The following is a 27,981-nucleotide window of genomic DNA, read 5'->3' as shown; positions in this document are numbered from 1 at the left end:
AGATGAAACACCTACAAGATCTCTATCAAGCATTCTTAAACCTACAATACCCACCTGCTGAAGTGAAAAAACAGATTGACAGAGCCAGAAGAGTACTCAGAAGCCACCTACTACAGGACAGGCCTAAAAAAGAAAATAACAGAACACCACTAGCCATCACCTACAGCCCCCAACTAAAACCTCTCCAGCGCATCATCAAAGATTTACAACCTATCCTTAAAGATGATCCCTCACTCTCACAGATCTTGGGAGACAGGCCAGTCCTCGCTTATAGACAGCCTCCCAACCTGAAGCAAATACTCACCAGCAACCGCACACCATACAACATAAACACTAACCCAGGAACCTATCCTTGCAACAAAGCCCGATGCCAGCTCTGTCCACATATCCATTCAAGCGACACCATCATAGGACCTAATCACATCAGACACGCCATCAGGGGCTCGTACACCTGCACATCTACCAACGTGATATATGCCATCATGTGCCAGCAATGCCCCTCTGCCATGTACATTGGCCAAACCGGACAGTCTCTACGCAAAAGAATAAATGGACACAAATCTGACATCAGGAATCATAACATTCAAAAACCAGTGGGAGAACACTTCAACCTCTCTAACCACTCAGTGACAGACTTGAAGGTGGCAATTTTGCAACAAAAAAACTTCAAAAACAGACTCCAAAGAGAAACTGCTGAACTTGAATTAATATGCAAACTAGATACTATTAACTGTGGCCTAAACAAAGACTGGGAATGGTTGGGTCATTACACCAATTGAATCTATTTCCCTATGTTAAGTTCTCCTCACACCTTCTATGGGCCATCTTAATTATCACTTCAAAAAGTTTTTTTTCCTCCTGCTGAGGATAGCTCATCTCAATTGATTAGACTCTGCCTGTTGGTATGCATACTTCCACCTTTTCATGTTCTCTGTATGTATAAATATTCCCTGTCTGTGGTTCCATTCTATGCATCCGAAGAAGTGAGCTGCAGCTCACGAAAGCTCACGCTAAAATAAATTAGTTAGTCTTTAAGGTGCCACAAGTACTCCTGTTCTTTTTAATTGAGTTAGTATCAGAGTCACGATACAGGTGTTTAAACATATATTTTAAGACAGATTTGCAAATGGTCATGAACTTTTACTAGCTCAGGTGTGAACTCTACCCTTTCACCCTTACCAGGGCAGTACTGAGCAATCATATTATATTTTATTCTCTCATTTAGTTAAAAACAAAAAACATTGTTTTGGGGTTTTTTTTGGAAAAGATTGTCAAGAATGACTAGATATTTTTTTTAAAGCATTTTAAAGGTGCTCCCTGAACAATAAAGGAATTGTATGTATTGGGCCATTGGGGATTATGCATGGAAGCTGGAAATTGCAATTTGTATTCCATCACAAATTGGGGCCATGTTGTGCTAGGCACTGTAGGTACACAGAATAAAAGAGCCTGCCTTGAAGAGCTTACAGTCTAAATAGGCCAGGCAGACAGAGTGGGAGAAAGGGAGTGTTACTGTTCCCATTTTACAGATGGGAACTGTATGCAGATGGAGAACGGCAATGAGTTGCATTTTATAGATGGAGATGTCTAGAGTTTTAATAGTAAATATTAAAAAAAAACACACACCTCACCCCAAGAGTATGAGGGGATCTAACCCTGTTGCTTCAGGACAGAAGCCAACCACTGGCTAATGGGAGGTCAGGAGTAAACTTTCCCTAAGGGAAGGTTATCTTAACTGCCCAGTGTGGGGTTTCTTGCAGCTTCCTTTAAAGTGGCAGGGACTGGCCACCATCAGAGACCGGATGCTAGTCTAGATGGATCAGTATGAAACTTTGCTATGCAAGACACACAGAGGGCCTTCTAGAAGCAATTCAGAAGGAGAAATGACTCTTTGACATGACTTCCATATGGTTTCCCCCACATCAAACAGAGCATTCCAGAAGCAGTGGGATCAGGGGAAGTAATTACTTGGATGTTTACTGTATCCAATAAAGATGCTTCTTCCTCTTTTGTAAATTACAAAGATCAATGGGGTCTGTATTTAAATGCCCAGTAAGTAATTTGTCTAGCTAGGAGCTAGCGCCCCGTAGCTCTGGAACCCCATGTGGCTGGTTCTTCAGGGCACTGCATGTAGCTCTTGTAGTCCGTGCCTTGAGGCAGGGCTTCTCAAACGGGGGTCTGCGAGGGTACTCCAGAGGGTCTGCAAGTCATGTCCGGGACTGCTGGCCCCGCTGATCAACTTCTCCCCCTCCTTCCCAGTGCCGCCTGCACGCCGTGGAACAGGTATTCCATGGCTTGCAGGAAGCGCTGGGAGGGAGGGGCAGGAGCAGGGATGAGGTGTGCTCCGGGGAGGGGGTGGAAAGAGGAGGGCAGTGGAAGAGGTGGGGTGGGACCTTGGCGGAAGAGCTGAGTGGTGGCAGGGCCTCACACTGAGCGGGGGCCTTGAAGATCCGCAAAAAAATTTATATCAAAATGGGGGTCCTCAGATTGTTAAAGTTTGAGAACCGCTGCCTTAAGAATTAACCTGTTCTTAATCTATAAATGGCAACACTGCATGTTGGGTTACCCCTCTGGGATATGGACAAAGATTTTTATTATCCATATAGGTACAAAGAGTAGCTTAATTAACATTGGTCTCTTGTCTCCATTGTAAAGCACTGTAGCTGGCAGTGCCTCTGAAGCTTTTACGGACACCCTCCCCTGTCATGTCTAAGGCGTTCTTTTGAACAAGTCACTACATTTGAATTAGAGGAAAATTAATAATGTTGCTATCAAAACTTGGAAGAAGCCTTCAGACTCAGGAAGTGCAGAAGTTCAGGAGTGCAGCAATTAGCAGAGCAATTCAAAAGTGCAGCAATTAGTGGCTAATTATTGCTATATATTTCAACATTAACGAGACATAAATACAGAGGAAATATAAATAAAGACGAATACCTCCCACATTCAGGTTGTTTGGCAGCTTTCTTCTTTTGGGGGGTTTGCCTGGATCAAGAAATATTTCTCCTTTGCTCCTCCTGCTGGGGGGGAATGAAGAAAAATGCCTCCAAGAGTAGCCCGAGTGAGTTGAAATATTGGGCCAACACAACTGAACCTCACAACTGAATGTATTTCTCACATCAAAGGCCTTGAGAATGCACCAGAAACATGGAATACAGTATTTAGCATTTGTATTTATCTGGGACAAAATCCGTACTTAGTCCTGCTAGTGAAGTTAGGGGACTGGACTCGATGACCTTTCGGGGTCCCTTCCAGTTCTGAGATAGGTATATTTCAATATATTATATTATTGTTTGGCAAGTCTGAGCAAGTGCTTTAATCCTGTGTGTTTATATGTGTGTGTCAATTCCAGTTGATTATTCCTAGAAGTTCATAGATGTTCCAATAGCAGATTTGCATCTTACCAATCATCCCCATGTTTTTCATCTCATTAGCATTTTGTGTAGCCATCACTCAGTCTTTTCTAACTGATCAGCAATAGATCTGGAGGGCCAGGTTGTGGATCCCTTACTCATCCACAGGGACCAGGATTGCACAATCTAGCCTGTTTGAAGAAAAGGAGTCTGTGCAGGAACATTGCTGATTCAGAAGATAGAGACCTGATGTTGTCAGGCCTGTACTTTTTAGGACATTCTTCCCTACATTACCTCAGTAAATACTAAGGAATTTTCAAATGTGTTTTGCAGCCAAGAAAAATGGTTCAATTGCGTTTGACTAGTTGCTTCTCATGGATGTTGCATGTGCAAAATATGAGCTTTGGATTTGAGGGCATTGTGTGATGAAGTGGTTACAGAGAAGATGTGGAAGTTCCTGGGTCTTAGTCTTAGTTCTCTATTGTGTGGCAGTGAACAGGACCTTTCATATTCTTGTATCTCAATCAATTCAGCTCTACCAATGGTTACAAAATGATCATGAGGATCTCCTAAGTCTTCTCCTTTAAAACCAAATCTTGCATCAGGGTTGAGCTTTCTCGGGGAAATATAAAAGATTTTGGGGCAGGGTGGGAAAGCTTATTCTATTTTTTCCCATAATAAATTCTAATATGGCAATCTTAGTGCACATACTAAAGCTGTGGTTCTTCATGTCATTAAACTGAGATTTCTGCTTTATGATTTGCATTGTGTAGGAGAAATTTCACGGTCCTATGTTCCCAACAGTGATGCAGTCATCCACTTCCTCTGAATTATAGGTATTATTAATATTTTGCAGTGCAAATGCTCATGGGTGGCAAGTTTGTAAAAATTTTGGTGGGGCCCAGAACCCGCCCCCAACTCCGCCCCCCCAACTCCGCCCCCACCTGCCTAAGGCTCTGGGAGGGGGCTCGGCGGGGGAGGTCTGGGGTGCAGATCCTGGGCTGGGGATTAGGGTGCAGGAAGGGTGCTGGGTGCAGGCTCTGGGCTGGGGCAGGGGGTGGGTGTGCAGGAGGAGGTGAAGGGTGCAGGCTTTGGGATGGAGTTTGGGGTTGGGAAGGGGTGTGTGGGAAGTGGGAGGGAGTTTGGGGATAGGAGGGAGTGCAGGGTGAGGACTGTGGGGCTGTGGATGAGGGGTACATGATGCAGGAGGGGGCTCAGGGCTAGGGAAGAGGGTTGGGCTGTGGGGTGAGGGCTGTGGATGAGGGGTACATGATGCAGGAGGGGGCTCAGGGCTAGGGAAGAGGGTTGGGCTGTGGGGTGAGGGCTGTGGATGAGGGGTTCATGATGCGAGGGGGCTCAGGGCTAGGGAAGAGGGTTGGGCTGTGGGGTGAGGGCTGTGGATGAGGGGTTCATGATGCGGGGGGGTTCAGGGCTAGGGAAGAGGGTTGGGCTGTGGGGTGAGGGCTGTGGATGAGGGGTTCATGATGCGGGGGGCTCAGGGCTAGAGAAGAGGGTTGGGCTGTGGATGAGGGGTTCATGATGCAGGAGGGGGCTCAGGGCTAGGGCAGAGGTTTGGAGTGTGGGGTGAGGGCTGTGGGGCTGGGGATGAGGGGTTCATGATGTGGGGGCGCTCAGGGCTGGGGCTGAAGATTAGGGTGCAGGGGATGAGGGGTTCATGCTGTGGAGGTGCTCAGGGCTGGGGCTGAGGATTAGGGTGCAGGGGGATGAGGGCTCTGGCTGGGGCTGAGGATTAGGGTGCAGAGGGATGAGGGGTTCATGATGTGGGGGTGCTCAGGGCTGGGGCTGAGGATTAGGGTGCAGGGGGATGAGGGGTTCATGATGTGGGGGCGCTCAGGGCTGGGGCAGAGGATTAGGGTGCAGGGGGATGAGGGGTTCATGATGTGGGGGTGCTCAGGGCTGGGGCTGAGGATTAGGGTGCGGGGGGAATGAGGGCTCTGGCTGGGGCTGAGGGTTTGGGGCGTTGGAGAGGCTCAGGGTAAGGGCAGCCTGCCTTGCCATTAGTGTTGGGCAGGCACTAGGACCCTGCGGCAGCAGACAGCAGTTCTGCTCGGAGCCCTCCAGCAGCACGGAGCAGGCAGGGACGCGACATAGCGGAGGGGGGGGCGGAACACGCGGGGGGGCGGGGGGGCAGGCGGGGGCTGAGATCTGCTCCAGGCAGGGTCGCGGCGGCGGGGGGAGACCTGCGGGGCCCGGGGCCCGATCCAGGCAGGTCCGAGGGAGAGACCCAGCTCCAACTATTGCTGGAGCAGGGCGCCCAGCCCTGAATATTGCTGGGGCCCGGGCCCCACACAAATATATAACCTGCCGCCCATGCAAATGCTGTGTTGTGTTGAAGCATCAGATGTTGGTGCCACTTTTTCAGCAGATACTTGAACGCATTCCACATGTGACTGCTTTAGTTTTTTGAGGTAGACAATACTTCTGACCTTAAAGTCTATGATTCTATGATTAAACCTAGATAATTGTATCAATGTAGATAAGCACGGCCACCTTAAGTGTGACATATAATTATCTTGTCTCGGTCCTCACTCATCGTCAACCTGGATTTGAATTAGCGCGAAGGCAGTGGAGCCTCTGAACTGGTTTCGTACCAGACGTGGAATTTTGGTAGCATTTTGGAGACAGTCCACTATGTCATTGTGGGCAGCTACAAACCATGGCACACATTGTTGAGGACTAAAAAATGACTCCGCTTCTTAGCGGTCTTCATGGCTTGAGCATCATTGACAAGGAAGCTGTGGCTTGGCTTGATCGGATTGCATACGCCAAATAATAAGCACACCCACACATAAGTACATATATATTAAATGAAAAAACTTTATCAAGCTGGAGTTAATTGTAAGAACATTGATAAAGGGAAGAAAACTTTAAGTTTAAAAAAAAACGAGGAAGGCATGACCTTTTCAATCACAGTGAAACTTAAAAGAAAAAGTTGTAAAGTCCAGAAATGGACAATTGTGGCCTCCTCCCCGCCAAAACCCTTAACTCTCCTTCTTAATCTGTACCCACCTTCAATGCAAATTGGAGATATTTACACCTTAGCTCATATTATCTTCATCAATGACATGGGATGCTACTATACTGTCCTGTATAGGACAGTGTACTTGTGTGCAAAACTCTTCAACTATATATGTGACGTTCATAATTGCACACGGTCTTCTCATTCAGCACCCATTGACAAGAGCAGCATCAATAGTTTAGGCTTACTTTTAATATATATACCAAACACCTGTCCTGATTCACAGCCCAGGATGATAATGGCTTTATTTACGGAGTTGTTATAGGTTCTCTGCCCCTCTGAAAATTAAACCATCAAGCTCTCTGTTAATCCAAAGAGTGGGCACAAAAGGTTTTAGCTAAGTAACTTCTCCCTGTTTTCTGATTAATCAGACCGTGACAATTTGGGTTGCTAAACCTGAAAGGCCAAATGTTCAGTACCTTCTACAGAAAAATTGCATGCGAGTTTACTGTGGATAGTTGTGGTCCTCCTGTAAGCAAATGACCTGTTACCCTTCTAGCGGGTCACATGCATACCTAGATACTGCAGTTGCATGTGCAATTGTAGGAAGGGCAAGAGATCCATTTTGGAGATATTTTTGTACATGATCTTCTGCATGAGCAAGGACCTGAAGACCTGATTGAAAGTATTTTTGCCACATAAGGCTCTCTATAGGCCATTCTGTGAAGGGAGTCAAAGACTTCTGGTTCTAGGCTCTTGATCACTGATCTTGATCGTGTGTATGGAGGAACCTATTCCACGCCATGAGATATACTTTAAAGAGGGACATTATGAAGGGGGAATAGATAATGGAATGGGGAGGCAAAGGACAACAGCTCTGTATCAGGAGTAGTTTATAATTATGAGCATTGTAGTGAGTGAAATAGAGACACGGATAAGTGAGGTCTGAAAGCTTTCATAAATACTGTGTGTGTGTGTGGGGGGAAATGTGTATTCTTGTTTCTGAAACTTGTTTCAGTGCACTCCCCTCCCTCTCTTCCCCATTCCCAATTCAGCACTACAATCTATGGAGCGTACTTGTGTCAATTTTATTACATTAATTTAACATGATGATGATTCTTTCAGACTGATTTGTTACTTAACTTGCACTGCTGGTTTTGGAACAGATGGTTCCTGAGTAGCAGAACATCCCATAGTCATGTTTGTTCAGGAACAAAGTGTGTCATTGAAAACATTCAAGTAATGGCAGGAACCTTGGAGGTAACGCCCATTTCTGGGAAGGATAGTGGTGTCTCTTGGCAGTGTTAAAAGTAAAGCGGAAAAAATAGATTATAATATCTAATTAGCGGACACTGCAGGCCTTGTCTTGATGTTTTCAGGAGGTACAGTACTCTTAAATAGAAATGAATTTGTGTACTCTGGTTCTACTACAGTCCACCTGGCAGCTAGAACACACTGACAGAGCCAGGAATCAGATGCAGAGATGTTCTGCCTTGAGTGCAGGGGATTGGACTAGAAGACCTCTTGAGGTTCCTTCCAGTCCTATGATTCTTTGTATCATCAGGAAGTTCTCCTGTTACAGCAATTTAAAAGTTTTGTACGCAAACCACAAAATCCATTTTTGCTGTTTTAGAAATATGCTAAATATTAATAATAATTTTTGCAATTTTAGGCTGGAGGGGAGCAGATAAGCTGCCTTTTTATTAGACATTCCTCCCCATCCCCCACCCCAAATAAGAGGATAGCAGGAAGGGGGAGAAGGTAGAAGAACTGAAAGGTAAAAGAATGGGAGAGGAGGAGAAGGAAGGGGGGAAAGAAGGGAAAGGAGTGCGACATCTCGGGTTTCCACTAACTAGGAATTAATCAAAGGTTTCTAAAAAGTTAGATCAAATCTTTTTCAAATTTGTCAGAGGTTCCTCTCCCAAATGTTAGATGAGTTGTCTTAATGCAATTAGTGAACATACAGTTCCACAATTTTTAATATAAACAATTAAAATAAACTCTATTTTTCCAACCTTTTAATCTACCAGGAACACTTGTCCCTAATGATCTAGAGTCATTAAATACACTATTTTAACCATTTAAAAAAATGTAGGCATCTAGTGTATCCTTTCATATTGATTAGATAGAGCTGAAGTCTTTACAGTTGTGAGTGTTAAGAAGGGAAGGGAAGTGTGTTGAAAAGTGAATGGGAATCTTAAGGGTTATGGGCCACAGAGATGTGTTTACTATCCAGAATGTCATGCAGGACAAAGGAGAGAAGACACTTAAGGTGAAAATCGCTTTGTCTATGTTCTGTCCGGACTATAGTGAATATCAGCCTTCCTGAATTTTTGGAATTACAGGCTATTTTGCAAAATTAGAACAAATCTTTCTGCTTATTTAACTTATTCCCCAGGTAATGAAATCAACCTAATTTTCTAGTTTAGAAGAGTGAGCTGGATTCTGTTTCTTCCTGTGCTATTATAAATGGTGATGTGTATTATGTTCCAGTCAAGTTACAGCTATGCAATCCAAGTAAATGATTAACACAGGCATCAATGAAGGGAGAATGTGATCATCAGAGCTTTCATTCTTAGTGATAATACATGAAAAGGGAAGAACCCAGTTTGACTGTCAACTCCCAGGCTGAGTTTGCAGGGCTATCAGGTAGAAAATAACTCCTTTATTAGTAAACTCAGCACATACGGTGATATGGAACTCACTGAAGTCCCATGGTGCCATTTTTACAGTGTCACAATTCTCCTATTCAGAGTGGAACTACGTTTTCAAATGGAAAATTAGCTTTGGGGGCAAAATAAAAATGGTGAATTGTTTTACAGGGTGGATTTGATTTCAAAATCCTGACTTAAAGCATGATTTAAATCACTAGTCAGGAAGATTCGATTTAATCGTGGATTTCTACATAAAAGTGCATTCTTGTTGGCTGTTATAACCTTAATACATATTCTTCACAACTCGGATAGATGTAGGTTTCATTTTTAGAAGGTACACACTATACATTTTTAAAGTGATTTATTTTGAAAACTTTTCAGATTAGTTTTACAGCTATATCAGAAAATGAATGATTGGTTATTTCATTTACCAAAGGTAACTGAAGCAGATATTTATGAAGTCACTGCGAAGTGACCTATCTCCAATTCAACAGGTTAATCATTAATATTTGGAAGATTTTCTTGCCATGCTGTATGAGGAAGAGAACATCACCAGACAGACACTTAAATTGTTTTATTTAACTAAAACAACAACATTATGTATTCTGGATTTTTTTTCTTCAACAGCAAACATATAATAATATTTTAACATGTAACCCCTTTGGGGTTTAGAGAGCATTGCCCCTTTAAATCTTTTTCCCATGGGGGAGGGGGAGAGTAAGAAAAAAGGAGGGAATTTTTCAAATTTAGTTAAACATTCAAGTTTTTTAAAATCAGGCTTGTTTTTGTTAAAATGTTTTAACGAAAATAGTTAATTTTTGTTTTTTGTTTTTAAATATTGAAAGCAACTATGTGCGCTAGGTCAACATGAGAAACTTAAAATATTGGCTTCTGAAGCTAACTCAGTCATCTTCCCCTTCATTTTCCTATTTGTTCATAATCTGGAAAAGAAAAACAAGCTTTCCTACTTTTTCAGGTCCCAAACAATTTCTCAATTTGGAATGAATTGGTCCAAAGGAAGAAAATATTCTATCTATGCCAGCAGAAGAAGCTATTGCTGTTTAAAGTGAGATTATCACTTTAACAGTCTCTAAATCCAAGTGCTAAAGTGATTTGCTCCAGTTCACTGGTGTGACTTTCTTTACAGGGGCGGCTCTAGGAATTTGGCCGCCCCAAGCAGTCATGCCTGTGGGAGGTGCACCGGAGCCGCGGGACCAGCGGACCTCCTGCAGGCATGACTGCGGAGGGTCCACTGGTCCCGCGGCTCCAGGGGACCTCCCGCAGCTGCAGAGGATTCGCTGGTCCCGCGGCTCCGGTGGAGCATCCGCAGGCATGCCTGCGGGAGGTCCACCCGAGCCCGGGGAGCAGCGGACCCTCCGCAGTCATGCCTGTGGGAGGTCGACTGGACCCACGGCTCTGGTGGACCTCCCGCAGGCATGACTGCGGAAGGTCCGCCGGCCGCCCTGCCGGCAAAATGCCGCCCCAAGCGCGCGCTTGGCACGCTGGGGTCTGGAGCCGGCCCTGTTTCTTTAAACATCATCAACAAACATCTACTTCTTGAATGGTTCTTATTCCCAAACTGGGTCTCTTTTATGACCTGCTGCCATTATAGATTTTTCCTTCTAGTGAGAGAATGGTATGCAGGTTCTCAAATCAATGAAGGCTACACTCAGATCTCAAGGCTTCTGGAATAAGCTGCTCAAAAAGTTTCACTTTTGTTTCTGCTGCCTGTCCCTCCCTTCTCACATTTCTCTCCAGACTTCTTCTCCTTGTCCAGATCTATTCCGCCCCCAACAATTTTTTACTCATTGAACTTTTTGAAACTTTGCACTTTTAGAGAGAGGTAAGGGATTGACTCTGTGTACACAAATTTGCAGAGGGACAGTAGGGTTGAGGTCTGTTATTTCTCACCTCTATATATTTATTTTAAAACATTTTTGCTGTTAACAAGCATGTTATCTCCAGAGACACACATCCACAGTCTGAGAACTGCAAAACTAAGCATCTCTGATGGTATCCTCTAGACTGAGCATTGGGTCGATAGAAAGATTAACCTAAATAATCTCTACAGAAGCCCCTGGAATCCCTTAAAATCAGGTCCCTAATCCATGAACTATTGAAACTCATTTACAGTTTACTCATTTTACTGAATTTACTGATTTATATTGTCTCATACTATAGAATTAGAATTTATAATCCCTATTCCATGATGAGATATCTTTGAGCTATAATGTATCTTAAAACTATCTTTAGATAGGTTTTTTCCTCAAACTATTTTATCAAAAAATCCGATTTAAATAAAAACATTCTTTTTTTTCTTTAAATCATTGATTTTTATCCACCCTGGTAATATAGTTCCATGACTACTTCCCTTTCCCCCATGACCTTTCTCCCAGATTTTCTTGTCAGAATTATACCCCTCTTCATCCTATCTGCATCCTTCTTGAGATAACATTAACTGGCTTTGACTGGCTATAATTCATATTATTGAACTCTTTATAATGTATACAGAGTCACTTAATAAATAAATACAAATTATATATGAAGGATATTAACAAGAAATATAGTAATATTAGTAGTGTATGACTGGCTTAGATGTCTAGTTTTCAAGAGTATGGGTCGTGGTTAGTTGAGTTGTACACAATTGGGATAGGTGCAGAATTCTTGACTATGCTTTCAGTTGATAAATTGAATACTGATGCAGTTAAATTTTTTGAAGTGTATATAAGATACTGTCTAGATTGCATTAAAATACCTATGTATTCTAGGGATGTTTTACTTTTATGGAAATATAAAACATGAACCTGTTCTCTCTAGGTGTGTATTTTCACCTGGTAATAACTTCTTGATTTAGTGTTCTAGTAAGCCATGCGTTTAGGGCAGTAACATTCCTGTGTGCTCCCTTTGAAACACGAGTTCATGCATATTCTCTGGAGTCCTTTTGCATTTTTCAGTGCACACATTTTTCCTCAAATGTGTCTCACACATGCTTTCTGTTGCACAGGTCTGACAATGGAGACCCGTCAACAAGAATGCATTGGAGAGACAACCTGCCCATTGCGCTGCAAGTGTTTTCCTCGCCTCCACGTTAAACTTGGTTAATGCAAAATTAAATAGCTCTATTTTATTTTTAAAGCGTTTAGATTTAAAATTCCTGGATCTAAAATTAAGCTCTTTGTCACAGTGCCCACTGAAAGAGAGAGAGAGAATGAATAGTAGTTGGTACTTAAGACTCAGGGTCATTTTATGGCACCCTGGATACTTCCCTTAATCAGCTGACACGGGCAGTGGAAGGAAAAGGATGGCCTTTTGGCCATAGTGAGTCCGCGGTCCCAGTTTGCAGCTTCCATTCTTCTTTAAGCCAATGAACCAGTTCTTATCTGCATGCTGCTTAGACGTGTACGTGTTGTAATGATTTTCTTCCATTCTTTCCAAGAACAAGCATTCCTCACCTGGTAACAGCTGAAAAAGAGTTCCAAGTATCCACGGTGAGAGCGAATGGTATAAGCATGCCCCTAAGTGCAGTGATCTAGACTCAGTTAGACTTGGGGAGTCGTTGTTTTCCGTGAGGCTCTAGCCAACCCCCCCCCACCCCCACCCCTTTAAGACGATTGTTTTTTTTAATCTGACTCCATTCTATTAATACAATGTTCATTTGAAACAGGAACTTTCCTAAAATTGGTGGAAGCTTGTGCTAAGTAGGTTTCCTTGGCTTAGCTAACTTCTCTACAGTACTTGTTCATGGCACCTGCATTTCAATCTGCAACAAGTGAGCTGTGACACTATCCTGTCTGCAATCAGTTCCTTTGTCAAAGAACCCCGCCACCTCCTGAGCAGCTACACATCCTGGGCCCAATTCATCTGTGGTGCAGTTCCACTGAGATCGGTCCAGTCTTTCTGCAGCTGCCAAGTAGCTAGCTATGGCTGTGGAATTATATCAGTAAACTGCTTTCATGAGCACTCACCAGCTCTGAGACACTGTGACAGAATGTAGGGGAGTTTTGACCTGCTCCTTTTCTAACCTGGGCCAGTTCACTCCTCCTTAGGCAACCTGTTGACCCCAAGCTTCCCAGGGATCACTATATTGATGCCGAATTTAGTGCGGACACCTGATTGGCATAGCCTACTGCAGCCCAGAACTCCTGAGTTCAAGCGATCCACTGGCCTCAGCCTCCCAAGTAGCTGGGATTACAGGCCTGCGCCAGTGAGCCTGCGCTTTGATCACTTAGGGCACGTTTACACTTAAGATGCCCTATGTTAGCAGCCATGTTTTCAGTGTGGAGCAGGATACTGAGATCCTGTGGAGGGCAGCTGGGCTCCCAGTGGAGAGATCCATGTCTGGAGCCTGGTGTGGCTGCCCCATTCCTGGTGGGGAGCCGAGGAGCCTGGTGTGGCTGCCCCATTCCTGGAGAGAAGCCTGTGGAGGGCAGCCGGGCTCCAAGCAGATAGGTTTGTGCCCGGAGTCCAATTAGCTGCCATGCTCCCAGTGGGGAGCTGGGATCCTGGGTGGCAGCCCAGATCAGAGCGGGAAGCTGTGACCCCAGGGGGCAGCAGGACTCCCTAGTGGGGAGCCCAGGGGTCAGTCTGAGCCGGGAGCCTGGGTGGCAGCTGGAGCCATGAAATTGACAAGAATGACAGCCAATAGATATAAGTAACGCAGTGTCTACAGGGACACTGTCACCGTAACTGCACTGACATAAGCCCTACGCTTCTCCTGGAGGTGGAGTTATGCCTGTGTAGTAGGGCACTTACATCAGTGGGAGCAAGGCTGTAGTGTGTACACTGACATAATGACATAAGGTGTCATATATCGACCTAATGCTGTAGTGTAGACCAGGCCTTAGAAGCGAATTAGTTCTCCAGAAAAAACTGATTAGGATTAATGAACTCCATTGGCCATCAGCCCAGGAATGATCAGAGGCACAGGAAGGAAGTGCAAGGGGAGAGACGAGCGAGGGGAGAAGGGAGGAACATGGCTAGCTGCGGCCTAGTTACAGAGAGTGCTCAGAGTCGAGAGACCTCTGCTCCTCTCAGGTCCTGCGGAGAGAGCCTAAAGCTTGGCAAACACTGTAAATAGATGGGAGCACGGGGGACCCTGGTGATATTGGCGAAGGGGACTTGAAATAAATCTCACTGATAGCGCACCTGGAGGAGTCTGTGCAGTTTCTGGAGTAAGAAGGTGAGGCGGAGCAGGACCCCTGTGACAGACGCACATGCTTAACAGAGAAATCAGCAATTGTATGTCATACCAATATTAGGGTGATCTCAGGTGAGTTGTTAACAGACATCACATGTGGCACTAAGTGTCCTTATTGGGAGAATGACTGGAAAGGCCGAGGTTGGAATGGCTTGGAGACACTGCTGCCTTCTCCCTCATACAGGTGGGCCCTGCAGATCACGGCTGAGCCAAATTGGCAAGCAGGTGGCTGGGAGCTATGCTGCTACCTGTGGTTTACTTAACTCGAGAACAGAAAACTTCACCTCAAATCAATACCTTTTTAGAAGCACTAAATTCACCTAGCAAAGATGTTGAGAAGTTTTAAGCTACAACGCAACATTTGCATCATAGAATGAAGAGTCTGATGTGATGTCCTGAAAAAAGGGAGTTTACAAAACAGGACTGTGGCCAGCCCCAGGGCAAGCAGCTGCAACTTCACTGCAGTCTATGGGCAAGAGAGAAGTTTTGGCCAAGGGTTCCTAATAGAGTCTCTTTCTGAAAACTGGCAGCTGAAAAGACACTATAATGATGCTGCTACTGCTTCCAACTATGAACTATAATATGTTAAATATTTTGGGGCACTGTTACAAGCTTTTATTTATTTATTCCAAAAATAAATTTGGGTAAAAAGTGGTGATCCAGCTGCAAAAATAACAAACAGACTAAATGTTGCTTGTGGGTTACATTACTCAGAGCTACCAGATTTCTGCCAACCTCAAAATTCTCCATGTCTGGTACCACATCAACCTCATACTTACTGATCCATATAAAAGTCCATTGGTATCCATAGCCAAAAACTGTCCAGACTCAGTGCTCTTTATATATACTTCGCCCACGCTTTCCGCACTTAGCTGCAGCTGAACTGAAAGTAAAAATAAAACAACAAAAATAAAAGCCAAAAAAAAAAAAGTTGTCACAGTTATGGCAATGCTTCTAGGAAGGTTACCCTTGGGAGAGAATTGTATGCTGATTTAAAGTCCCTGTTCATGAGGGTGAGACTGTAAGGGAGACAATATATTGCTGAAACAGTAATAACCCTTCCTTGGCTGATTCCTGTCCCCATGTTTTAGGAACGAAGGGCCAAATTTTATTTTACTTACCCCAGAGGAAGACATTTTTAAAAAAAGCACTGGATAGGGATTCAGGAGATCTGGGTTCTAGTTCTACCTAACAGACCTGCTCTCTGACTTTGGCAAGTCATGTAGTGCTTTCTGCCCCTCAGCTCCCCACCAGTAAAATAGGTATAGTGGTAATCTTTTTCTCCCATCCTTTGTTCCTTGTCCATTAAGAGTGCTAGCTCTTTGGGGAAAGCACTGTCTCTTACCATGTGCATCTACAGCACATAGCACAAAAGAGCCTTGATCTTGGTTGGAGCTTATTGGGGCTAATGTAACACTAATAGTAATAATCCAATGACCTGGAGTTACTCCGGTTTCATGTACATATAACTGAGAGCAGAGTTCAGCCCCAAGTCTTTTTTTATTTAAAAGTTTCTTATTCATGTTTTGAGTTCATGTTTATTAATGACTAAGTGTAGTTATTCTCCCAGCCACAAAGGGCATTAAATAAGTAGGAAAGGTCAGTCTCCATCCTAGAAAGTATCTCCTTTTGGAGGCAGGTCAAGTGATCACATTTTTATATTACTATAATCTGGGTAGCTGCCCTGCCATGATGTAAACACAGAGAGAGAGAACAATTGGCTACTCAAGAAAGAGCTGGATAGTATAATGCAGTGGGTCTCAAACTTTAGCAATCTGAGGACCCCCATTTTGATTTAAAATTTTCACATACCCTCAGCCCCCTGCTCAGTCCCCACCTCTACCTCTTCCTTGCCTCTTTCCACCTCCTCCCCTGAGCGCGCCCTGTCCCCACTCCTCCCGCCCCCCCCCCACGCCTCCTGCATGCCGTTGAACAGCTGTTCCATGGCGTGCAGGAGGCACTGGGAGGGAGTGGGAGGAGTTGATCAGCAGGGCCAGCGGCCCTGGACATGACTCGTGGACCCTCTGGAGTACCCGCAGGGGTTCACAGACCCCAGTTTGAGAAACCCTGGTACACTGTATTAAATCTCTGACCTGTCAACAGAGACTGCTAATAGGGCACCAGTTGGTGGTGAATTTTGTGACATGGAGAGTTGTCCACTAGGAACTGGACTGAGACCCTGAATCACTTCAACACAGGCCACCAGACTTTGACTTTCAGTCACTACCAACCTAGACTGGATTTGAACTGGTGACTTTGACGGGCGGAAAGCTCTGTGTGTCCCTCTTGTATCGCCTGAGGTGTGCTGGGCCAGCGAGCAGGCCCTTGTGTCTATACCACACTTGATGTCCTCTTACATAAAATTGCATTTTTAAAAAAACTTCCAATTTGAGCTGCATGGACACTTTCCTGCTGGTTATCTTTCTTCTTAGTTCACTCTGATGGTCTAGGCCAGGGGTTCCCAACGCGATGCCCGCGGGTGCCATGGCGCCCGCAGGGGCATCTAAATGCGCCCACGTCCTGGCTGGCGGATGCTCGACCGCCACCACGGTCCTTCGTCTGGCACCCGCCAGATGAAAAGGTTGGGGACCACTGGTCTAGGCAAAAATTATTAAAAACCCAATTCTCATTTCTTTAAAAAATATATCTCCACTAGGGAGGGGATCCAATAGGTAATAATCTTTAGGGAGCATTCTTGAAAACTCTTTCCATTCAGATAGAAGACTTAGATGCTACTGTGATGGGCAGCTAGACAGAAATATTGTAGCCAGCTCTAGTGTGAATAATTGAAACATCACTTTAAAACAGGCAAATAACTATTGCATTCGTCATGTGAAGAGTCTTACAAAATCAGGATCATGAAGCATCATATTTCTAGGCCTCCAGTCAGTTTTCTTCTGCCCTGGAAAGACTCATTATCAAATAGTGTCCGTGACCTGGGGGAATCCAGTGCCACTGGGGGACAAGTTTGAGATTTTTAGCTGATTCCTTCCTTATTTTATTTTAGTCTCATTTTGGCAAGATAAAAAGTTATATTGTCTCTTGAAATGACAGAAGCCCTTGTCCCTGTGAAACCTTTGCTGCTATGGCTCAGATCCTTTAATCAGGTACTTACTGTTCAGTAAATAATGTTTGATTAGCAAATTGGATGGGAGCAGATTTGCTGTCATTTGTGACTCCTTTGTTTGCTCTGTTCAAATTGGGATCTTGGATTCAGCACGTCCTTGAACTGGACCACCACCAGTCTGCTTACGTTCTGCTCAGTGCTGCATTCCCAGAACCCGGTAAAGGGAGTAAACTAGGAAGGAGAGAGGGAAACAGGAAGAGAGGCTGCTACATAATTAAAATAGTCATACAAGAGTGTGAGAGAGCATCCACCCACAATGAAGAAGCAAAGTCCTCTCTGGCTGGCTGTAAAAATTCTAGGCTGGTAGCAGGCAGCAATGTGGCTGAATGGGAAAAAGAAGAGAGAAGTAGTTTGGGAAGGAAAAGTGGGCAAGAGCCCATGCACGAATTCCTCACAACCCTCCCTACTGGAACTAGGTAAAATAGAGAATAATTAAGAATCGGCGCCAAACCTTTGTCCATTTTTGGAGTGGAGCATGAACTTCACGTTTAAGAGTCCAAAATGTTCTGTGGAGTTTTCTTTCTTTGTCTGATTTCCAGAATCAGAATTGCCTGACTATTGCAAGAAAGATGCTGCTGGTGGGATTACTAATTAGAACTGGATGCAGGGAGGGAGACGTGCCAGAAAGATTGTTCTCCGCAGATCGCCTAGCCAAGTTTGCACTCAGATAAGCATCCAAAGTTTTGGATAGTTGTGAGAACAGTCCCCAAATTCCAAATCTTTTGTGATTGGTGCATGAGCAAGTGTTTGCAAATACGAACGCCCGCTCCATTAGCTCTATCGGCAGGAAAACCTTGATAAATTACAGATCTTCTCTTCCCCTTTGCTTTTTTTGTGACCAGAGGCTCATTGTTTTCAGTGTGACATTGGTGATGACCTTATTGCTTCTGAGTAGAGTGAATTATTTTGCTGGTAGCATAACACTCAAGAGAAATAAGTCCATTCACTTCAGTGGGTTCTTGGCTGCTCCCCGTCAGTCCATGCTTTCTACCAGCCATATGAATAACATCCAAAGGGGAGAGTCTGGCCAGGTGAGGTCACCAGCCTGCCTACGCATTGAGGGTGTGTTTTATTGGGCAAATTCTCATCCCACTTAAGTATGTATAAAATATAGAGGCATGGAATCTGCTTAGCACATAACTTTCAGTGCACAGAAATGTTCTCTGTACCCAGGGTTATTCCATTGGCATGTATCCCTTTAAGGAGTTTCCTTTATAAATATTTTTTATCAGGATGTCCAAGTTTAGTAGCTCACTGACACTCAGTTCCTTTCTGGCAAAGGTTTGCAAACCTACATCCCTCAACAAGCAGCACTGGCGACATGCAAAGGGGAGTAAGCAGCCTATCATGAGTGAACCATGGTGGAGAACTCGCCACATTAGCTGGCCATTTTCTTCTAGCATAACCTGCTCTGATTCCTTGCTGGAGGAAGGGATCAAAGGAAAGGATACACATTCTTGGTGCCTGGAGCTGGCAAAGGTCTGGGAAGGTACCAGATTTCCCAGAACTATTCCTGATTTTGGGGTGACTGAGTCTGGCACTCAGAAGTCACCGCTATGTGGTGGCCTCTAGGTAATTAGTTGATTGGCACATGCTAGTTCGTAGTGGGTAAATATCCGTTTCACAAAATCACCACTGCGGCTGGAATGTGTTGACGCTCTTGTTGGCAGTTTCAGCAGAGAGACTAAAGGCTGAATGAGCCTAGAGGACGAACTGCTTCTCACCTGGAAAAGTAGTCCCCAGCTCAGGGCCGAGGCATGCTGGGGGAAGCCTGCACTGCTGCTGACCATGCCCTACCTGTTCTGCAGCTTTTATCACTGCCACCTGAGCTAAAACGAGCATCGTAAAAATACATAAAACAAAGTGGAAAGGCAACGCTGGTCACTAGCAGCACCATCCACCTCCCCGGTCCTGTCTGGGTTAGTGTCCTGTTGAGGCCCCAGGCCTCCCAGCGTTTCTGATTGACAGGGTTTTCAAGCATAGAGTAATTCCCTCAATTTATGAAAGTTCGGTTGAAATTTGTTTGTCCAGATCCAGGTATTTCCCGCCCTCCCCAGCCCTGTGTGTCTAACTGTAAAATGGGTTCAGTTGGGTGAACTGGTGTGGGTCTGCAGTCTTCACTTGAAGTCACAAATGTTCAGAAATTACTGGCTGAGTCCCAAAATAAACCAGCGCTTAGGCTGTGATTGTTCGTAGGAGATCATAAGCTTATGTTCCTACACATATGCCTATGAAGACTTGTGAGGTCAATTTATCTGGCCACTGGGCCCAGAACCTCTTTGTGTCTTTGTTGGTTTAGATCAGACACTTACTATTAAAGGAATATATAGAAGTTTATAGGCTTAAAAATGTATATTCCTAGGACGCCCCTTGGCAAATGGCGTGACTTGATGTTCGCTGTGAGACTCAAACCTTGCTGTTTGTGAGGGTGTATAGGGGCTGCAATGCCACCCAGACATAATCTCAGCTACAGTATCTCAGTGCCAAAATGACAGAAGTCTGTTTCAGTGCATGCAGCACTTTCAGCACTTAGACTTGTGCATATTGTGAGCATGAACCTGCCTTCCACAGAATCCCCCATGTTTGTTTTCCCACCTCCTCTTCTGAGCAGGGTTTGAGAAAGGTTACATGCCCAGTTTATTCTAGGTTAGAGACTTCCTGTTCCTTGCTATGTTTACTCAAAGTGAGGTCATCCTCCTTCAATCTGCTGTGAGGCTGTTTGCGCGCGCGCGTGTGTGTGTGTGTGTGTGTGTAAATGGCATTTATAATTAAAACTCTGCCACAAACTGGCTTTCACTAAAAAAATAAAGCGCGAAGTTTTTATTTCAAGTGCTTTTCTTAGAATTTGTAAAGCACAGCTGGCTTCTCCCAATACCACTCTTCAGCCAGATACAGCTGCAGTGTGTAGTCCAGCTATATTCCAGTAAATATTCAGTAGCAGAGTTTACACATGCAACAGAAAAGGTTCCTGCTTTGAAATCAGTGCATTGAGACAGTGTGTTCTGATGAAGAAAAGTATAGCCTTACAATTCATAAACCCTGGACCACCTTAAGACAGAGGTTTGCTGTATTTACTCTTTTCCCATCCCTGCCTCCATCTCCCATCCAGTTCCTGCCAGGCATTTATTTAAAAAAACCCTCCCAAGCATTTTGAAAGTGTAATAACCCGAATAGCTTAGAACTTTCAAACAGATTCCTTGGAATTTAAGTCCATCTCTTTTTCCTGGCACAGCTATTTTCTATAGTACGTCGAAATGCTCTTTAACAGAACCAGTCATTCTGCAGAGCTCCAGATTAGTTCAGCAGTGAGCTGTTAAGGACCATGGGCTGAGGAATCCCATGGAGTTTTGCAACCAAATCCTCAACCCACTCCCCCCTCCAATGTGGCTGCTTTGCAATGCTCAGTTAATGCAAAGCAACCAGAAAGCTCCCTTAAGGTAGCAACTGGGGATTATTCTGTTGTAAAACAACCTCAGGCGGCATAAAGCTGCATAACCAGCTCTACACCATCTACTCACTCTTCCTGGCAGAGGTGGCATGTCAGGATTGCTTTGCACCCCAACAATCTCCTGATGGTGGTATGGTCCCAAAAGAATTGCTACTGCCAGCGGAACCCGGAACAGACTTCAGGTCCCCAGTTTGAGGGAGCAGGAAGGTAGCTGAAAGGAGGGAGGTCCTGGATCAAGCACAGCTTTGTCAGATCATCCACGGATCTGGCCCTGGGGTCTTGCTCATCCAGAACAGGCCGGGTTCCTTATAGATGTAAGGGAAAGTATCCCTATTGACTAATATGGTCCGCTACTGAAAAAGCCAAACATCCATCCCTTCTAGCCAAAGAAGCATAGAATTTGGTTTTTCATATCACGCTTTCATATAATGCTTGGTATCCCATAGCACTTTACAAAGCAATAATAGTAGTACAGTATGTGGTTTGAACGTGGAAGAAGTGAACCGTGAGAATTTAACGCATGAACAATACTGCCTTACAGCTGTACAAAAGTTTTCATCCTGAAGAACTCCAAAATGCACTTAAAAAATGTTTAGCCCTCTGAAACGCAGCCACGCCAGGGGGGAAAGGTAGCGGCAACCAGTGCTAGCAGTGTGGGGAGAGAATATTCCTAGCCAAGAGTGCTGGGAAGCTCCTACTCTGACTTACTAATCTTTGTATGAGATCATTCATTCCCTACACAGAGTCGGCAGCACTTCGGGTTTGTTTTGGGTTTTTTTAAAGGTCTCTTGTCCTAGACCAACACATGTAAAGTGCATAGTTATCTGCCTCATTAGCGAAGCAGTATGGAGACTCAGGAGTTGAGCACTTGCAATGGGAAGAGGTTGGGAAAGAGAAATTGATTTGGCAAGATGGGTGGAAACTAGAGGAGTCACATGGCGTACATGTTGTATGTGATTCATAAAGAAAATAGTAATTTTACACAGGCTTGGAAGTGTCCAAACATCCATAGCCAAGGCATATGTGAGCCCAGAACTGTCTGCCAATGTGAAGGAAATCAGATCAATGTCAAGAATGCATTAAAAGCCCCTGTTTAACCCTTGCTAGGTGTGTCTGAACATGCACAGCAGTTGTAATCTTTGCATGGATGGGTGTATTGTTAAAATAGTTCTTTTCCCAGTAAAGAAATGATAGCACCAAAAAAACTGCAAAATTTCATTCTTTTTTTTAAAGAACTGTGGGTTTAAAAAAAAGTCTGCTTTAAATCATCATCAAAAAAGCATCCAGAAAAAAGTTTCTGTAATAATCATTTATTGCGCCTTCATGCTAAAGGATCTCAAAACAATTTACAAATTTCAAGTCCTATTTAATCGGTAGCCAGGGATTCCTTCATCTACAACTGGAATGAATCTGCCATTTGGGTGAAATGCACCAGCTGTATAACAGTGCACAGCAATGCTATGTAGTAGTTAAGGACTGGAAGCAAAGAATAGTTCTGAATCTAGTTGAAACAGCAGGGGAACTTGGATATGTAGACTGTAATTACCCAAATAAGGGTACTCCTGCTAATGTGTCACGGGATCTTTCAAAACCTGTATGAAGGCCCACTCCGAGCAGCACCACATCCCCTAAAACCATGCTGTGATGTTGCTTCATTACAGACTGGAGCTGGCCTGATGAGAAACTGTATCCGAACAAACTGAAACTTTGGAGAAGTTCAGCTTTGAATAGTGCCACTCAGGCCCACCTCTAGTAGTGACTTGGGGGAGAAGGAGGAGTCTTGCTGAATCAACTCCAGGACAGAGCTATTTGTGAGCCAACTAAAAGAGCTTGTCATCCCACTGGGATGTTCTTCTAGGGCAGGTTCAAATGTATGAAAATGCTCCTTATGTCTGAAGATGCATTTATACATTGGAATATGGAAATAGTAAGGCAAACGGTGACTTCTGTGTGAGGAGTTTATCTCTGCTCTGGCTAGCTTGGCCCAGAACAGGCCCCCTTCTGACTCATCTGTTGGAGATGTCTGTGGACTGCAGTGATTCTGATTCCTGTCTTGACTGTAGTAACATGCCGGTTATGGGGAGGAGAGAGAATCCAGCCACAGATGGGGACTCTGATAACTAGAGTCCTGCGTGGATACAAAATTTGGATCCACATCCATCTGCAAACATGGTCTGTGGATATCCTCTACTGATAATTGGTTAAATCTCTCTCTTAATATTTGGCTGCACCAGTTGATAGTCACAACAGTACTGTGTGTCCTTTATGCTACGGGAGCACAAATAAGCACATCAAACACATAACCAACTCAGCATAGAATTAACCATCCTTGTTTTGAGAAAATAAGTGCAATCTGAGTGCATTTTTAAAATGATAAATCACAGCGTAACTTTCTTGAGCTGAGTCTTTCCACTGTTAAACCTGCACATCCCTCAGGAATGTACTGAACTTTGCTACATAAGGGAAAAGAAAAGTTAACCAAGGGCAAGAGCAAATCCTGTGCAAAGCATTCCGATAGAATACATGACCCATGCTTAGGAATCTGGGCCTGAACACTTACTCCAGAGCATGACTTCACCTGCAAAAAAGGCACAGCTGTAACATCATAACAACCCTACTACCATGCTGAATCTTCTAGACTGAGATAAATGCAGATACCATGTTTGACTGCTGAGTTTGCAGTGTAGTATGTGGACATCCTCCTAAACCCCTTTCTTCTAGTTGCCAACTAACTGTGTAAACTGGTAACTGAATTTCAGTCTCTCCTGCTGTGGTCAATCTTTCTGGTTTATTTTTTTAATGACTAATTTTATATTTACTATTTTGACAAATGTGAGGCCCTGTACATCCTGTATCTCTGTAGAATGTGTGTGTGTGTGTGTGTGTGTGTGTGTATTAGTAGACCTTGTTTCACATGCTGAACCTCTGGATGGTTTATTGCCATGGCAGGAGAGAGAACCTAGCAAAGAGCATAAATCCTCTATCTATCCCTTCTTGGCTGGAAAAGCAGCTGATGTGTAATGCCAGCCTCCCAGAGAAAAAGTGGCAGTAAGGTAAAGGCAGCACTAGTCATATAAGCCAAGTAAGAGCTGTGTCCTGAACACATTTCTGATTTGCTTACTGTATTGGTCGCTTCGGTCCCTTGTCCCATCTACTTTGCCATCTGGAAGGATCCTCAAGAAGTAGCCTCCGTTGCTGCAGTACAGGAGTTTGGGCTTCTTGTAGTTCCCCAGGGGAAGATTGAATTTTTCAGTCAGGGCGGTGAATGTTGTTATTTCTCCTTCGGCCATCTCTGAGCCTCTCCCAGTGGCACGGCTTCAAAACTGTAAGAAATTCAACAGGCTTATAGCAGCAATGGCAGCGAAGTGTGCAGCACATTTCTTGCACTCACACTTTTAAAGGGGCAAGGAAGGATCCTAGACACACCTAGAGGAGTCACTGACAATTGTTTTACCACAGCCTCTGCAGGTGATTCGCACAATGGATGAGGCAGTGACATACTACAAAAGGTGGGGCTCCATTAAATGTTGATAGTTCCCTGTTGGCTGCAGCCGGGATCATAGGGACTCGTTTCTTTTTAAAGTTATCGTTCTTCTCTCTTGACACGTGTACTAAAAGTAAATGTTATAAAACTGTTTATAAAAACATGCAGTGTCCGATTGAAACTCACAAGAGGCGGGAAGCTCAGAGTTAATGACTCTCACTCTGCCCCTAAGCTATTCTGAGCAGGTTTTGCAACACATATTGTGTACTACATAGTACGTACTGCTTCAGACTGCCGCAATAACACAGCACACATAGGGTTAACAGAACGGGGATACCTCAGGGGATCGCTAATGGGAGTTGAAGCATTTTCACTTTTTGAGCACCAATTTGGAGATGGCTCAGGTAGGCAGGGCCAGAAGATATACCTGCTTGGTGATCCATAGTATATAATATGAGGTGATTGGGTCAGTCTGGTGTTCAGTCTGGGGGAGGGATAGCTCAGTGGTTTGAGCATTGGCCTGCTTAAGGGTTGTGAGTTCAATCCTTGTGGAGGCCACTTAGGGATCTGGGGCAAAAATTGGTCCTGCTAGTCAAAGCAGGGGGCTGGACTTGATGACCTTTCAAGGACCCTTCCAGTTCTAGGAGATTGGTATATCTCCAATTATTTATTTATTTATTTTCCACTGGACCAGTGACTCCATCACATTATTGTAGCAGTAGGCACCCTTGGTATCAAGGCTCAGCAAAAATGTTGAGGACTGAGGGCCAAGTTCTCAGCTGGTGTAAATAGGTGCAGCTTTACCCCAGCTCATGATCTGGCACTCAATGGGTCTGGAGAGAGAGAACTACCCTCTGATCTGTAACAGTAGCTTTTCCCAGTGGGGATGAGGGGTCCTGGAAGGCCCATGCAGAGCACTTGCCCTGCCATTCCCAGTGCTGTACCTGTTCTGTGGATAGAGGACTTTGGTCATCAAGGCTGACAATTTGGCACCTTTTCATAAGCAGTTCTGAATAAAAACATCTGGGAATGCATGTGTTCAAGGGTTACACTCTGTAATGCACGTCCAAAGAAACACTCGTAGAAAGGAGCTTTAAGAAATACAAATGTGCTACATTCAAACATCAGTGTCTCACATTCTTTTTGTTCTTAAAGGTACGTGGCATGACGCACTGACCTCCATTTTAGCCAAATTTAATGTTCAAAAACAAAGGCATTCGAACCACACAAGAATCAGACACCACAACGCTCTTTACAGTGGAGATGCTGACAAGACCCATAATTCTGCAAGCCAGGGCTTAAGATTAGCTGAATTTATAGTGAGGCACAGGCTCATCTGGCACTAGGGTGAGCAGATGTCCCAATTTTATAGGGACGGTCCCGATATTTGGGGCTTTTTAAAAATATGGGCTCCTATTACCTCTCACCCCCTGTCCTGATTTTTCACACTTGCTATCTGGTCACCCTATCTGGCTCTAATTTTCCCAGTATTAAATTCTTCCAGAGCACACAGCAAACGCAGTGGCAGCTTGATTTGCAGACACAATTTTTGTTAGTCTTAGTGATGGGCCAACTTCAAAAGGTTCTCTGGATTGATTTGGGTAAGAACCCAATAGTTTACATGTTATTCCAAGCTTATCCATACTTATCTGAACTTTTCTGGTCTAGAAAATGATTTTGAAATCTCAGGCAGCCAATGTCTTATGTACCACGTTCTAGATATTAATTGCTTACAGACAAGTGGATTGATAGACACAAAGAAGACAGCACACTGTAATTCAAACATACATATAACGTAGAGGGTTTATTGTTAGTTTTCCCATAACTATATTATAAACCTCATCTGTTTAGCTTTGATCCTGCTGCTAATGCATTACAGACGAGATAGAGCTATGCTGTATCTAGTAGTGTACATGCCATTGTCTCATGACACTTATAGCCTGACCTGAGAGAAGCTAAGCACCTGGAACTTCCACTAAATTAAAAATAAATTGCTGGTGCAAATCTGAGTACTTGACCTCTGAATGCCTGACTGTAGGTTGCAAGTACTCAGATTTGCAAATAGAACTGAATTACATCACATTTACAAAAGGGAGACTGCTACCTCAGAAAAAATAATTTTTGACCGAATATTTGGTTCCCAAAAAGTTGGAGTGGGGGAGGTGGGTTTTGTAGAAAAACATGACAAATTGTCCAAAAAGGACATTTCCTGTGGAAATTTGTGTTTGGATGAAAAAGCCTTGTTTAATCGAAAAAATGTCTTGAACAAAACATTTCAACCAGCTCTGGTAGACACACTAATTTCAGGCTTTTTTTCATTTTCTTTCTTTCTCAAATGTGGCCTTTTGTGGTCTTTGTTAGGGAAAAAAAGTTTCCCCAGGAAAGGAAAACACTGGAATAAAAAAGAGGACAAGACTGATAAGTTCCATGTTCTCCAAGGCTGAAATTCTTTCTGGCGATCATCAGTTCACAGCATTGTCTCTCCCTTCATGAAATTTTCCTCAGGTACTAAATCACTAGCACTCAAAAAAACCTGAATGTTATACAGAGCCTCAGCAGCATATTATTTTAAACCTTTCCCTGTTCCTCCAGCATAGATTTGAACTTGTTTTATAAGTTACATTCTCTGGAACAAAGCCTGGGGAACATTCCTTTATCAGACAAATATTTCCAAAACCACATTGGAGGCTGTTTGGTTCTCCCTAGTTTTGAAACCACCCATAGGTCCAGTTCTGCCATATGTTACAGAGGTGCATACCCCGTTAAGCTTAATGGATAATACTGTAAAGTGTGCCCTATTTGTCAAACTGTATTCTCCCAAAAGTGTGTTTTAACTTTGGACCCATCCGTATTGCCAAAACTACTCCTTTGTATATCTCCAAAGAAAGATGACTGATGTGTGTAACTGCCTCTTGTTCATTAATTGTTTTTTTAATGAATGAGAGCACCTGCATACTCGGAAATGGCATATTTGGACTTATAGTGTTTTGGAAGCAGAGCTTCACAGGTTCCAGTTTCAGCAGAGATGATTCCTGGTTCACATTTTTTGTAGCAGCTGTGCTGTATGAACACATGGTGGGATTCTTTGAAGTGCAATCATTCTTTCTGGAATTTGCCACTTTGAAGATATGTCATGTCTGTTACCCGCTGCAAAATCCTACCTCAGCGCCTCATCGTGGTGCAGTGGTGACCTTGGCCGTCTGACAACTATGGTAGCGGGGCATATGCCCTGGTAGGTCTAACCATGCTACAAAGGTGTTGGATTATCCAATCCAAGGAGGGGGATTGCTCTCTCAGAGGAAAGAGCGTTTTTCTTTCTCCTTAGAGGTTGAAGGCCAGCTAAGCTTGAGGAGGGATATATGCCTGCCCGCCTAGCCAGTGGGATGGCTTAAAGTTAACGGCTAAAACAACACGAGTAAATGGGTCTTAGTGTGTCATTGAACCATTTTTTGGTGGTGGAGTGGAAATTGAGTGACAAGAGGTTGCTTAAAATGTCAGGTGCTAGGACAACGTGGAAAAGGACAACCCTCGATGTGTGTACTTACAATTGTAGGTCGCTGGCGAGGGAGGAAACGTTAAACCATCTGATGGAGGAGAAGAAAAGGACAGAAAAGACCACCTGGTCGGCCTTCAAGAAGATGGGAAGATGACATTGTTAAATGTTTTGGACGAACGTGGAGAAGAAAGGCAAGAATGCGAGAAGAATGGCGGATGTGTTGTGATTGGCGCAGTCTTAACGAC

At 44.0% G+C, this 27,981-nt stretch overlaps 1 protein-coding gene across 5 annotated transcripts in view; it reads right to left on the bottom strand.

Annotated features, from left to right (window-relative positions):
* Window positions 1–10,877: 10,877 nt before the first annotated feature.
* Window positions 10,878–27,981, bottom strand: part of FGF1 (fibroblast growth factor 1) — a 61,769-nt gene continuing 44,665 nt past the window's right edge. For 4 of the 5 annotated variants that reach the window (XM_045027104.1, XM_045027105.1, XM_045027106.1 and 1 more), the window contains 3 exons: window positions 23,878–24,079; window positions 14,961–15,064; window positions 10,878–12,446 (listed from right to left, as the gene is read on the bottom strand). In XM_045027104.1, coding sequence (XP_044883039.1) covers window positions 12,252–12,446; window positions 14,961–15,064; window positions 23,878–24,046 — 468 coding nt within the window. In that variant the 5' untranslated portion in view covers window positions 24,047–24,079 and the 3' untranslated portion in view covers window positions 10,878–12,251. Of the gene's footprint in view, window positions 12,447–14,960; window positions 15,065–23,877; window positions 24,080–24,182; window positions 24,321–27,981 lie in introns of those variants that run through there. The other variant, XM_045027107.1, reaches the window with a different exon arrangement.

The sequence above is a fragment of the Mauremys mutica genome, chromosome 8 (assembly GCF_020497125.1).
Source record: "Mauremys mutica isolate MM-2020 ecotype Southern chromosome 8, ASM2049712v1, whole genome shotgun sequence".
NCBI classification, from domain to species: domain Eukaryota; kingdom Metazoa; phylum Chordata; order Testudines; family Geoemydidae; genus Mauremys; species Mauremys mutica.
This window is presented reverse-complemented; position numbering and strand designations above follow the sequence as displayed.